The following is a 12,205-nucleotide window of genomic DNA, read 5'->3' as shown; positions in this document are numbered from 1 at the left end:
ACCAGCCCTCTGACCCGGGCTGCAGGGAGAGCTGGCACGACTCGGTGATGGCTGAGCACAGATGATGGAGGAAGAGATTGTTACTGTGCCAGAGCCACGCATCATGTGACAGAGAAGGAAACAGAAAATGCACGTATGTCACTGTCACTGTGTACATGGACGAGGGCTCGCTGCACATGCAGACATGAACTCCCTGCTCAGGTGTGGAGCCCAATTTCACCCTGAACCTGAATACCTGGCATCGCACTCACTCCTCTTAGCCTCCGTGTGCTCACCAGCCACACTGGCGTGCCCGGAGCATGGCCGGAGAGCGGCCTGCACGCCCAGATGAGCGGGTTTGCCTTCCCAGCACCTGGTCCCTTCCAAGCAGCACCCTGGCGTCATGTGGGCCAGAGGACCAGCCTCGGGTCTGTAGCCACAACAGCAACGGGCCTGCCTGCATCGTGAAGATTCTCAGGGAGCCCACCTTCCACACCCCGCTTTTCGCTTTTCACGCAAGGAGCAGGGCAGCGAGACGCGGGGGCTGACGGCAGAAGCCAGACAGCCCTGGCATCCTGGGGGTGCAAGGAGGAGCGGGCAGGGGCCGCCTCTCCGGGATCTAATCTCCTTTCTCTTCCCCCAGGCGTTCGACATCATGAGGGTGACGCACGGCCGGGAGCACCAGCTGATGGAGGACCTGATCCTGCTCCTGGAGGACTGCGACGCCAACATCCGCGCGTCCTGAGGGCCGGTGGGAGGATACTCTGCCCCTCTCCTCCCGCCGCCCGCTCTGCCCCTCGCCTCCCGCCGCCCGCTCTGCCCGCCCGCCCGCCGTGGCCCCACCGGCACCGCCTCTGCCTCCGAGTTTGTAGATAAATGAGGCCGATCGCAGAGTGCGGGCCACCAGCCTCAGGCGCCGCGGGGAAGCTCGATTATAATAAACGTAAGAAACGTGTCCATCTGGTCCTGTTTCCTTCGCTCCCTCACTGGTCGTTGTCACATTGAGATCTCGGCGTTGCTGGCGGGAAACCACACGGAACACAGAGCAGGGCGAGTGTCCGCGTTCTCCTGGGACGTCCTGTAAGGTGACCGGATCGTCCCGCTTTTGGGGGGACAGTCCAGATTTCTAACAATGTTTCCCGCGTCCCGCGGCGTTTAAAAAAGTCCCAATTTTTGGAAAGATTGCAAAGATTCTTTCCAAAAATCGGGACTTTTTAAAAACGCCTCGGGACGCGGGAAACATTGTTAGAAATCTGGACTGTCCCCCCAAAAGCGGGACCATCTGGTCACCTTACGGCAGGGGTCTTCAAACTACGGCCCGCGGGCCACAGGCGGCCTGCAGAGGAGTCTGATCCGGCCCGCCAGGTTTTTTGGGCAGTGAGCGCAGCCGAGGTGTTACAGTAGGAATTAGTAGTTCATATAGTCCGGCCCTCCAGCTCTCTGAGGGACCGTGATCTGGCCCCCACTTTAAAAAGTTTGAGGACCCCTGCCTTACGGCTTCGGGATGATGAGTGAACGTCAGTGTCCTCCCGGTGCTCCCCACGGGCCACCCCTCGGCCGGAGCAGGTCCAGGCTCTGTCTTTCCTGTGTGTGTTCAGGGCTCTGTGTCCATCACTCACCTCCAAAGCCGACTCCAGCACAGGACACGCCATCCGAGTCCCAGAAAGAGGGCGTGTTAGTTACTGGGGAGGACGGAGAGTCTTCGTGCAGAGGACAGTGTGTTTCCTGATGGCGGCGGCTCTGCGGTAATTCGCATTCTCGGCCCTTTGTGAGCTTGTGTGTGTCACGCCTGTTCTCACGGACTTCCCCCAGGTCTCGGCCTGTGGTCCTAGCATGTGACGTGCTCAGCACGAAGTGCCCTTGGCCTGCAGGGAGCTGGGTCCCAGCATTCCTGTTCGAATCCGCGGCTTCTTCCCTGTCCCTCTCCCCTTCCTTATTCGATGGCCTGCTTTCCTGCCTTCCGGCTGTAGACAATACAGAAACCTTTCTCCTCCTGCACTGGGAACGAGAGGGAAATTATTCTCTGGGCCTGTGATTGCACGAGCAGCTTAGCTCCTCTGCTGAGAGGAGACGCCGTGATGACGGCCACAGGCCTCACTCTCCAGCCACGTGGCTGCCGCGTGGCAGCACCTGGGCGTCGTGTCGGCCGGAGGAGCAGCCCTCGGGTCTGTAGCCACGACAGTAACGGGCGCCTGCCTGCAGCGTGAAGACTCTCAGCGAGCCTGCTTTTCCCGCAAGGAGCAGGGCAGCGAGACGCGGGGGCTGACGGCAGAACACAGACGGCCCTCCTGGCCTATCTGCAGAGCCCTCCCACCCGCCCGGGCTGGCCAGTCCTCCAGCCACGTGGCTGCCGTGACTGCACCTGGGCGTCGGTCAGCAGAGGAGTAGCCTCTTTCTGCCTCCAAGGAAGCAGCAGTGTCCTCGCTGCCCACCGGGCATCACCCTAGCTGACCCGTGCTCGGCCCACAGCCTTCTCCGGCTGCCTCTGCTCCAGCCACACCCCCGGGTGCCAGGCACCCCCCAGGCCCACCATTCTCATACCAGGAGCATGGCGAGGGCGGCATGTGGAGCCCATTTGCTAAGGAAGGACAGGCCTGGAGCCCGGTGCCGGGCCTCCTCCTGATGTACCAGGGCAGTGGTCTGCAAACTCATCAGTCCACAGAGCCAAATACCAACAGCACAACGACTGAAATTTCCCTGGAGAGCCTCATTTTTTAAACTTCAACTTCTTCTAATGCCACTTCCTCAGAATAGACTCGCCCAGGCCGTGGTGTTTTGTGGAAGAGCCACACTCGAGCGGCCAAAGAGCCACATGCGGCTCTCGAGCTGCAGTTTGCCGACCACAGTAACAAGGGACCTGGACTGACAGAGCCGTTCACCAGTTCTGCGAAGGTATGTGACGGTGTCTGTTTTCAGGACAAAGGAGCCAGAGGCTGAAGAAGGCCTGCCTCGTCCTCCAGCGCACACCGTGGGGCGGAGCACCGGTGCCCGTGGCCTTCAGGGCGCAGCCAGCGACGCCAGCTCGGCACGAAGGAGCTCCATTCGCGTGCGGGCAGCCGGCGGGAGAGTCTGGTTTGGTGCAGGCTCTGCCAGCCACGCCTTTGCACAATCCCCTAGCATAGGGGTGTCGAACTCAATCAGAGAAGGGGCCAAAATCTAAAATCCAGCCTAAATCGCGGGCCGAATGGTTTACTGAGCAGTCATAAACTGACAATGTCATAAACTGACAGCGGAGTGCAGTGATGACAGCGCGGTGCGGGCCACATTGCAAGGCCTGGCGGGCTGGATTTGGCCCGCGGGCCTTGTGTTTGACACATGTGCCCTAGCAAGAGCGTGGACCTGCAGGAGGAGGGACCGTGGCCACGGCAGCTCTGAAGAGATGCTGGCGTCGGGGAATATTAGGGAATTGGATACAATCGATAGACCTTTCTAGAACAGCATCTCCGGGTGAACAATGTGCCTTCAGTGAAGGGGTCCTTGAGCTCCCGTCGGTGGCTCCCGGGGTCCTTCACCGGATGGAAAGCAGACCTGTCGCCTCTCTGGCACATGGTGGCAGCTTCTGTTCCTCAGGTAAGTCCACAAGGAAAGGACACGTCCTCGCAGGAGTATAGTGGCCCCACTTCGTGGACGGAGCCCGTGCTGGCCGTTTTGGGGGTGAAATCCAGCAGTCGGGGTGAACCTGGGCGTTGAGATCTGCCTTGTGCCTCCTGGAGAGGGTGTGACAGGCGTTTAAACCCTCAGCCCCCCCTGCCCCCCACCCGCCTTTGGAGAAAGGCCCTTCCGAGGGAGGGCTGCGTGCACCACAGCCAACAGGAAGCAAACATCTCAGCAGCGGGACCACATCCCGGCCCTCAGCCACAGGTCGTCCTGGAGGAGCGGGACAGGAGGAGAACGTGATCTAACACGTGTGTCACCGCGGCCGGCGATCTATTGCCCCGGCCTCCGCACAGCCGTCTCATTCATCCGGCCTCCTCAGCGACAGCTCTCCGCACATCAGCAGCCAGCACCATCCGTGCTCCTCGGGGATGAGCACGTTACACTGAGAATGAACACGCCAGGCTGGATGGACAGCCGGATGCCCAGTGCCCATGGAGATGCCCGGAGACCGCGCACCCGCTGGGCAGCGCCGGCCTCCCCGATGGGCCAGTCCGCCCCGCAGCGCCCAGGCAGGCTGCCCTGCGGGCCCAGGAGGGATGCCCACAGGCGCCCCCTCCGTTCTGTCCTGACATCAGGAGTGATGGTCCACGCACCCGGGCCGCCCACGGGGCCACGGGAGGGCGGGGTCCTGGCATTGTGCCAGGAGTGTGGGAAACCCCGTGGCCCGCGGTCACTGCGGGAAGCCGCAGGGAGACAGAGCCTCCAGGCCCTGCGGTCTGGAAGTGCTCAGGGTGGCGGATGGACCAGTCCCTCCACCCAGTGGAGCTGCTGGTGAGACCTGTGAGCGCCAGGACCCTGGGTGCACAGACAGCTGTGCTCACACCAACGCCGGCCTTGTGGGTTGCTCACCCTCTACCGCCCCTGCAGCACACAACTGCCACCCTGACACCCCTTCCTCCTTCAGCAAATGAGACCTGATCTTCTCCAAAGTTTCAGCCCTTTTATTCCTCTTTGCAGGCCCCCAGCACCTCACTCTGCAGCCACTGCCGAGACCTCCTCACCCACCTTTCTGCAGTCCCTCTCTTCCCTGCCCCACATCAGAAGACCCTGTGCACATGTTCTTTGTGGCCCTGGAGCTGAATCTTCAGGGTGGCTCGCTGGAAGTGGGATTGCTGAGCCCAAGAGCAAGCATGTCTGTAACTGGTGTGGCCAAGGTGACCCGGGGGCTGTGGTGTAGCAATGCCTGCCTGTTTCTGCAGCCTTATCAACACAGTGGGCAGTTTAATTCTGGATTTTTTGCCGAGTTAATTGATAAAAATCAGTATCACAATCTAGTTTACATTTGCATTCTTCCTATGAGTGAAGCTGCATGTCTCCCAATATTGAAAACCCATCTGTCTGTCTGTCTTTTCGTGGACTCTCTTTACAGGATCCCTGTCCATTTTTCTGTGGGTCTTTTTACATCTTTCTTTTTCTTTTTTTAAATATATTTTATTGATTTTTTACGGAGAAGAAGAGAGAGGGACAGAGAGTTAGAAACATCGATGGAGAGAATCGATCAGCTGCCTCCTGCACACCTCCTACTAGGGATGTGCCCGCAACCAAGGTACATGCCCTTGACTGGAATCAAACCTGGGACCTTTTTTTTAATATATATATATATATATATATATATATATATATATATATATATATATATAATATATATTTTATTGATTTTGTACAGAGAGGAAGGGAGAGAGATAGAGAGTTAGAAACATCGATGAGAGAGAGTCATCAATCAGCTGCCTCTTGTATACCCCCTACTGGGGATATGCCCGCAACCAAGGTACATGCCCTTGACCATAATCGAACCCGGGACCCTTCAGTCCCCAAGCCGACGCTCTCTCCATTGAGCCAAACCGGTTTCGGCGAACCTGGGACCTTTCAGTCCACAGGCCGACGCTCTCTCCACTGAGCCAAACCGGTTTCGGCTTTACATCTTTCTTTATTTTAGTGTGTTATATCTTAGAAAGCTTTCCATTTGTCATATTTAATCTCTCTGTCATTTTTCTGGGGGGGAGGGAGCTTTGCTTTCATCCGTTGCCCTGGGTTCCTCTGGAGGACGTTTTAAAAACATTTCACAAGAACTCCGCTCCGTGGTAACCCAGGGTCGGGTTGTAACAGTGAGCACGGCCTCCCCTTCGGTTCCTGGTTCTTGACGAGCTGCACTGATGTTTACAAGTTCCATCTTCCACAGTTGGACTCTAGGCTCCTCGTCTTCTGCTGGCTCCTGGTCTGGCTGAGGCTCTTTCCCTGGTGGGAGGATTCAGATTTTAACCTTGAACTGTCTGGTCCCGAGTGTCTTGCCTTTTGGGGCCACGTCTTTAAGCCAGCCCTGCAGCTTCTCAGTGCACTACGGGGGGCGCCGTGGGTTCAGTTAGGGTCCTCCCCCCAGTGTGTGGCCACCGTCTGATACTGGGGCCAGTCAGCCAACCGCAGCAGCATCTGCTCCCTCTCTGGCTCCTGCCAAGGCGGGAAGAGCTAGGTGGCTGAGTGCGGGTCTCTCTGTGGTTTCTGAGAAGCCTCCAGAAGCTTTCCAAAGGGGCCACTCCGGCCTGCATTCCCCCAGCTGCGCACAGCTTCCCTCCCCTCCACGGTCTCGCCGACACTTGCTGTTTGTTGACTTTGTGACAACAGCCATTGTGACTGGTGTGAGCTGGGAGCTCTCTGTAATCTTGATTTGTGTTCTCATGTTCAGCCAACTACCTTTTGTTTGATCAGACTTGACAGCAAAAGGGTCTTAGCTGTCTGGGATCAGAATGAAACTCCTTTGCTGGGACACGCATGGATTTGGGGTCAAAAGAAGAGTCCCATCAAAATGACCCTGGGCTTGCGCTGGACTAAGCCTGTGAGTGAGGCTGGGGCGCTCAGGGGGGAGGGCTGTGCTCTGAGCCCATGGGCCCCGTCATGGCGGCGGGCGGGGCACCGCATTGCCACCGCTTTGTCCCTGAGGCGCAGAGACACGCACTTCACACCCAGCGACTGGCTCCTTCTTACTGCAGGGACAGACAGTGTGACAGCAATCTCCGAGAGGGGCCATCTCTGAGCTCCGTGTGCATCACGGGTCACCTGATCTCCGATTACTAAGGTGACACTGAGGACAATTTTATGGCAAATTGAGTCCCAAATTGCAGCCCCCGGAGGGCCCGCGTTAATAACGGTCTGTGGCCGTGCAGCGGGGGCCCGGGCTCAGGTTGTGCTGCAATCAGACGCGGCTGCTAATGTGCCATTTCAGTGAGGCCGAGAGGAAGGCGTGATTAAGACACAGGCCCTGATCGTCTCCTTTCAAAAGCTGGACGCCCATCACGGGGACGCCCTGGACGGCGGAATAATGACGACAGACTGACTTTTGCAGGCGGCGGGACTTGCCTGTAGCTGAGTTAAAAAGCAGGACCTGCGATGAGGGCACTGGAATTCCTTTCCCCCCCCTTTTCTTTTCCAGAGCATCAGCCCCTCTGAGTGTTTCCTCTCCCCTGTAGGCGTTGTCCTTCTTAGCTGGGAGAAGCCAGTCCTCTGGGGAAGCGTGGCAGTCATTCCAAGCACAGGCTGTAAGGGAGCCAGCACCCGCGGTGGCAGGCTGGCTGGGAGGGCAGCAGGGTCTGGCAGCACCTGGGCGTGGCAGTATGCCGAGTGTCGTGCGATGCCTGCTGGTGAGGCAGGTCGTGGGCTCCCACCTTTGGAGAATCCACTGCAGAGACCAGATATCGACATCCACGTCCACGTGGCTGAACATGCATTTGCAATCACGCATGTGAAATGAAAATAAGGATTAGATAAGAAATTTATTTGCCCGTGAAGAAGCCTTCCTTGGAGATCTGGGTAGTTTTCTCCTACGTTAAATAATGGACAGTTACTGGGTTCTTAGGAGATTTGTGATAAATCAATCACATTTCAGAGACACGTGAAAAGCCTGCTCGGGGCTTCCCTCTGGGTGTGTACTTCCTATACGTAAAGGACACGTGTCTGACTAATCCGAAGGACTGTCATCCACCTCTCTGCTCCTCTGCTTCTCTGTAAAGACCTCAGATTCCCAGGTGTGTGACGACCGAGCCCATTCACCATTGACAATGTGTCTGTCCTCTGCAGAGTCCTGAGCTAGGTGTTGCAGGGAACAGCCCAGAGCTCACTATCTAATAGTGAAGACTCATCTGAGCCCGTCTCCTGGTGCTCAATACAAGGGATGGGTCTTTTTCATATATATATATATATATATATATATATATATATATATATATATATATATATTATTTACAGAGAGGAAGGGAGAGAGATAGGGAGCTAGAAACATCGATGAGAGAGAGACATCGACCAGCTGCCTCCTGCACACCCCCTACCAGGGATGTGCCTACAACCAATGTACATGCCCCAAACCGGAATCGAACCTGGAACCCTTCAGTCCGCAGGCTGACGCTCTATCCACTGAGCCAAACCGGTTTTGGCAAGGGATGGGTCTTGAGAGACTCTCCGTCACTTAACTCCCAGGAGATAGAGAGCATTGACTTTCAAGAGAGAGGATTTGGGAAAATGAGGAAATTAATTAAATGGGCGGAATTGTGTCCCCTCTCCCAGCTTCATATGTTGGAGTCCTAACCCCCTCCAGGACCTCAGACTATGACTCTGGTTTGGGAAGAGCCTTACCAGAGGTGACTGAGTTAGGGTGGGCCCTAATGTGACCTGACTGGTGTACTGACAACAAGAGGAAATTCAGACACAGGAAGCACCAGGGACACGCGTCCACAGAGAAAAAGACCATTTGAAGAGGCAGCAAGAAGGTGGCCATCTGCAAACCAAGGAGAGGCCTCGGGGAAACCAACCCCGCCGACACCCTGACCTTGGACTTCCAGCCTCCGAACTGTGAGAGCATACATTTCTGTGTGTAAGATGCCCAGTCTGTGGTATTTTGTTATTGCATCCCTAGCAAACGAATATGTTTTAATCTTACTCCTATTGGGGTTTTTTTTTTTAGAAACAATCTCAGTATTCCAGAAAAGTTCCAGTATAGGACAAAATATTGTTTCTCTGAACTATTCGAGATTAAGTGGCTGACATGCCAGAAAGTTCCTGAGAGGGTTTTTTTTCTTCTTCTTTTTTTTTAATTTAATCTAATTTTATTTCCCATCACCATGTATCCCTCTATGTCCTCGTCCATCTCTACCCACTGCTCTCTGCCACCACCCACCCCAGTCACCACACTGTTGTCCATGTTCATCAGTTCTCTTTATTTTTTTTCTCAATTACTCCCCCTTCACCCCTCTGCCACCACCAGAGCTGTTTGCCTGCTTTCTGTCTATGAGTCTGTCTCTATTTTGTTGGGTAGTTCAGTTCATGAAATCCCACATATGAGTGAAACCATGTGGACCTTGTCTTTCTCTGACAGGCTTATGTAACGAAGCACAATGTTCTCCAGGTCCAGCCATGCTGTGCAAAGGTAAGGTTTCCTCCCTTTTCATGGCTGAGTCGTGTTCCATTGTGTAGAGGTACCACGGCTGTTTCATCCCCTCCTCTGCTGATGGGCACTGCGCTTACACATAACCATGGAGTGAACATGGGGTGCATGCATTCATGTTCTCGGTTTCTTCAGCTAAATTCCCAGAAATGGAACTCCTGGGTCATTCGGTTTAATGCTTTGAGGCTGCATGCTAGGGTTCCCGCCAGCAGAGGCGAGGGCTCCCTTCCCCCACATTCTTGCCAGCGCCTGCTGCTTGTGATTTATTGACGATGGCCACTCTGATCGGCGTGAGCTAATACCTCCTGGTGGCTCTAGCACAGTGGTTCCCAGCCTTTTTTTGGCCACGCCCCGCCTAAAGCATCTCTGAATCCTGTGACTTCTAATTCTTAGGATTCAAAAAGTGAGCTCCTGTTCACACGGAGAAAGCCTAACAGGCCATGAACTTGGTCTAAACCAGCTTCCACAGAACATGGCGTCCATGAGAGAGAGAAATGAAAGAATGAAAGGACAGCTGCAGTCCTAAAGAAGAAATCACTGAGAAATTGTTAAAAATAATACCGTGTTTCCCCGAAAATAAGACATCCTCCGAAAATAAGACCTAGCGCAACTTTGGGAGAAAAAATTAATATAAGACACTGTCTTATTTTCGGGGAAACAGTAATAATAATATGAAGTGATATGAGAAAATAGCAAATAAAATTTCAAAACGTAATAGAAAACTGAAATGTATAAATATGTCAATATATATTTATATACTATATATGAAACCCACAGGACCATAAGAAATACAAAACATTTACTGTTAATAACTCCTTCTTGAATTGCCCCCCTTACACATCAAATTGCCCCCCTTACACATCAAATTGCCCTTTTGTGGGCGTGTGCCCACGCTGGGAGCCACAGCTTTGGCATCTCTCTGATGATCAGTGAAGTTGAGCATCTTTTCATGTCCATTAGCCATTCATGTGTCCTCTTGGGAGAAGTCTATTTGGGTCTTTAGCCCATTTTTAAATTGGATTGTTTGTTGTTTTGGTGTTGAGTTTTATAAAATCTTTATAATTTTTGGATATCAACCCCTTATCAGATACATCATCGGCAAATATGTCCTCCCATTCAGTGGGCTGTCTTTTCATTTTGTTGGTGGTTTCCTTTGCTGTGCAAAAACTGTGGGTGGATATAGTCCCTTTTGTTTGTTTTGCTTTTGTTTCCCTTGCAGGAAGAGATATATAAAAAAGGAAACATTGCTACAAGAAATGTCGGAGATTTTACTGCCTATGTTTTCGTCTAGGAATTTTCCCCTCTAACGTTTGAAGTCTTTAATCCATTTCGAGTTTATTCTTCTGCATGGTGTGAGGTGACCTAGTTCAGTTTCTTTGCATGTGCCGGTCCAGTTTTCCCAACACCGCTTACTGAATAGCCTGTCTTTGCAGGTCTTTCCTCCTTTGTCAAATGCTAGTTGACTGTAAAGGCGTGACGGTAGTTCTGGGCTCTCGATCCTGTTCCGTTGATCTCTGTGTCTGTTGTATGCCAGTACCATGCTGTTTTGATTACTGGGGTCATGTGCACGAAGGCCTGGGAGTTGTCTGTAAAGGAGGCAAAGATTGTGAGTGAGTTGGGTGATTAGCATCTTAGGAAAACAAAGGGTTAGTGGAAGCTCCTCCTGAAAAGAGGAAATGCAGGCGTCCCCGGGGGACGTGTGATGTGGGGGAAAGGAGACTTCTGTGCCCGTCCTCCCAGGAGCTGTGTGACCTGGAGAAACCACCTCCACACACGCTGACAGGGACTGAGTAACTCTGAGTGGGCTTCCACACAGCCCTGTCCTCCTATGTCTGAGTGGCACTTTTTCCACTGTGAGATGCAGGCCAAGCTATTCGGTCCTGCCCACCGGTGCTCAGGGCCTGGGCCAGCCGCTGGCCCTGGGCTTCCAACGAGTTCTTCAATGGCGTCCGGCCCCAGCACCTCCTGTGGGCTCCTGCCCTCCAGCCCAGCCACGCCCAGGCCCTGTCTCCCATGTCCCCTGTTTACCCTGCTTCTGTGTCATGCCCTTCACCCTCTCCCCGATGCCCCGGGAGCACTCTGCTCCGTCCCCTTCTCCCGATGCCCTGGGAGCATTCTGCTCCATCCCCTTCTCCCCTATGCCCCGGGAGCACTCTGCTCCGTCCCCTTCTCCCCGATGATGCCCCGGGAGCACTCTGCTCAGTCCCCTTCTCCCTGATGATGCCCCGGGAGCACTCTGCTCCATCCCCTTCTCCCCGATGATGCCCCGGGAGCACTCTGCTCCATCCCCTGACCTTTGAGGCCTTTCGTCCCGGGCCCTTTCAGACACCTGTTCATCCCCCTGAAAACCGATCACAGCGAATAAGTGCTTCCTGGTTCATCTTTCTCTCCACAAAGCCCCAGGTCCGGTCTCTTCCTCTGTGGCCTCGGCTGCTGACGCCATCCCCGGCTCACGGTGGGTCCTCGCTGGCTAACTGCCTGAGGACATGGAGGCGCTGTGGAGGGGAGGCCCCAGGCCAGCGGGGAGAGAGAAGAGCACGGGCCTCGCTGTCTCAGGGAGAGAATCCGTACTGTGCTGTGTGAGCCGGGGGACCGGGGAGCTCACAGGAGGGCATCTCTCCAGGCTGCCAAGCCTGCCCCCCAGCGGGGCCACCATGCCCTGGGGCTGCCCACGGGCCTGGCAGGGGCGACCTGGCAGATGGGTTTGCTGGGCTGTGAGCGCCATGAGGTCCGGGCCGTGTCTGCCTGGCTCACTGAGGTCTTCTCGGGTCCCATGCAGTGGACATACCGTGGTGGCAGGAAATGTGTGTGCACTGACGCATGACAGCCACCAGACCGCTGCCCAGGCTCCTCAAGGCCTCCCCGCCTGCCCCTGTCCCCGTGGCGCCTCCTGTCCCTGGTGTGAGCTCACCCTCACCTCTGGATGGTGCGGGGGCTAAAGGCAGCCCTCAGATGGGCACCTGGGTGACACGCCCTCACCTGCGCCGCCTCTCGCTGCCCCCGGGGGCATGCCGGGTGGAACGGCTGGCCTGGCAGGTGCCCTGGGACCTACTTATGCTCCTGTGGGCGCCCCGTTCCCTGTAGAAGTCCTGGGGATCAATACGGACCTTGGAGACCCTCTGCCATGGGCGGAGACTGACT

The 12,205-nt window shown here is 55.1% G+C and overlaps 1 protein-coding gene across 2 annotated transcripts in view; it reads left to right on the top strand.

The window, feature by feature from the left end:
- The window catches only part of SMYD3 (SET and MYND domain containing 3), a 457,100-nt gene extending 456,164 nt beyond the window's left edge, over nt 1-936 (top strand). For both annotated transcript variants that reach the window (XM_084868939.1, XM_084868940.1), the window contains one exon: nt 623-936. In XM_084868939.1, the coding sequence (XP_084725065.1) occupies nt 623-724 (102 nt within the window). In that variant the 3' untranslated portion in view covers nt 725-936. The remainder of the gene's footprint in view (nt 1-622) is intronic.
- The last annotated feature ends 11,269 nt before the right edge of the window (nt 937-12,205 follow it).

Source organism: Pipistrellus hanaki, assembly GCF_964339955.1.
Source record: "Pipistrellus hanaki genome assembly, chromosome: 20".
Lineage (NCBI taxonomy): Eukaryota > Metazoa > Chordata > Mammalia > Chiroptera > Vespertilionidae > Pipistrellus > Pipistrellus hanaki.
Note: the sequence above shows the minus strand (reverse complement) of the source record. Positions and strands in the feature narration are given on the sequence as shown.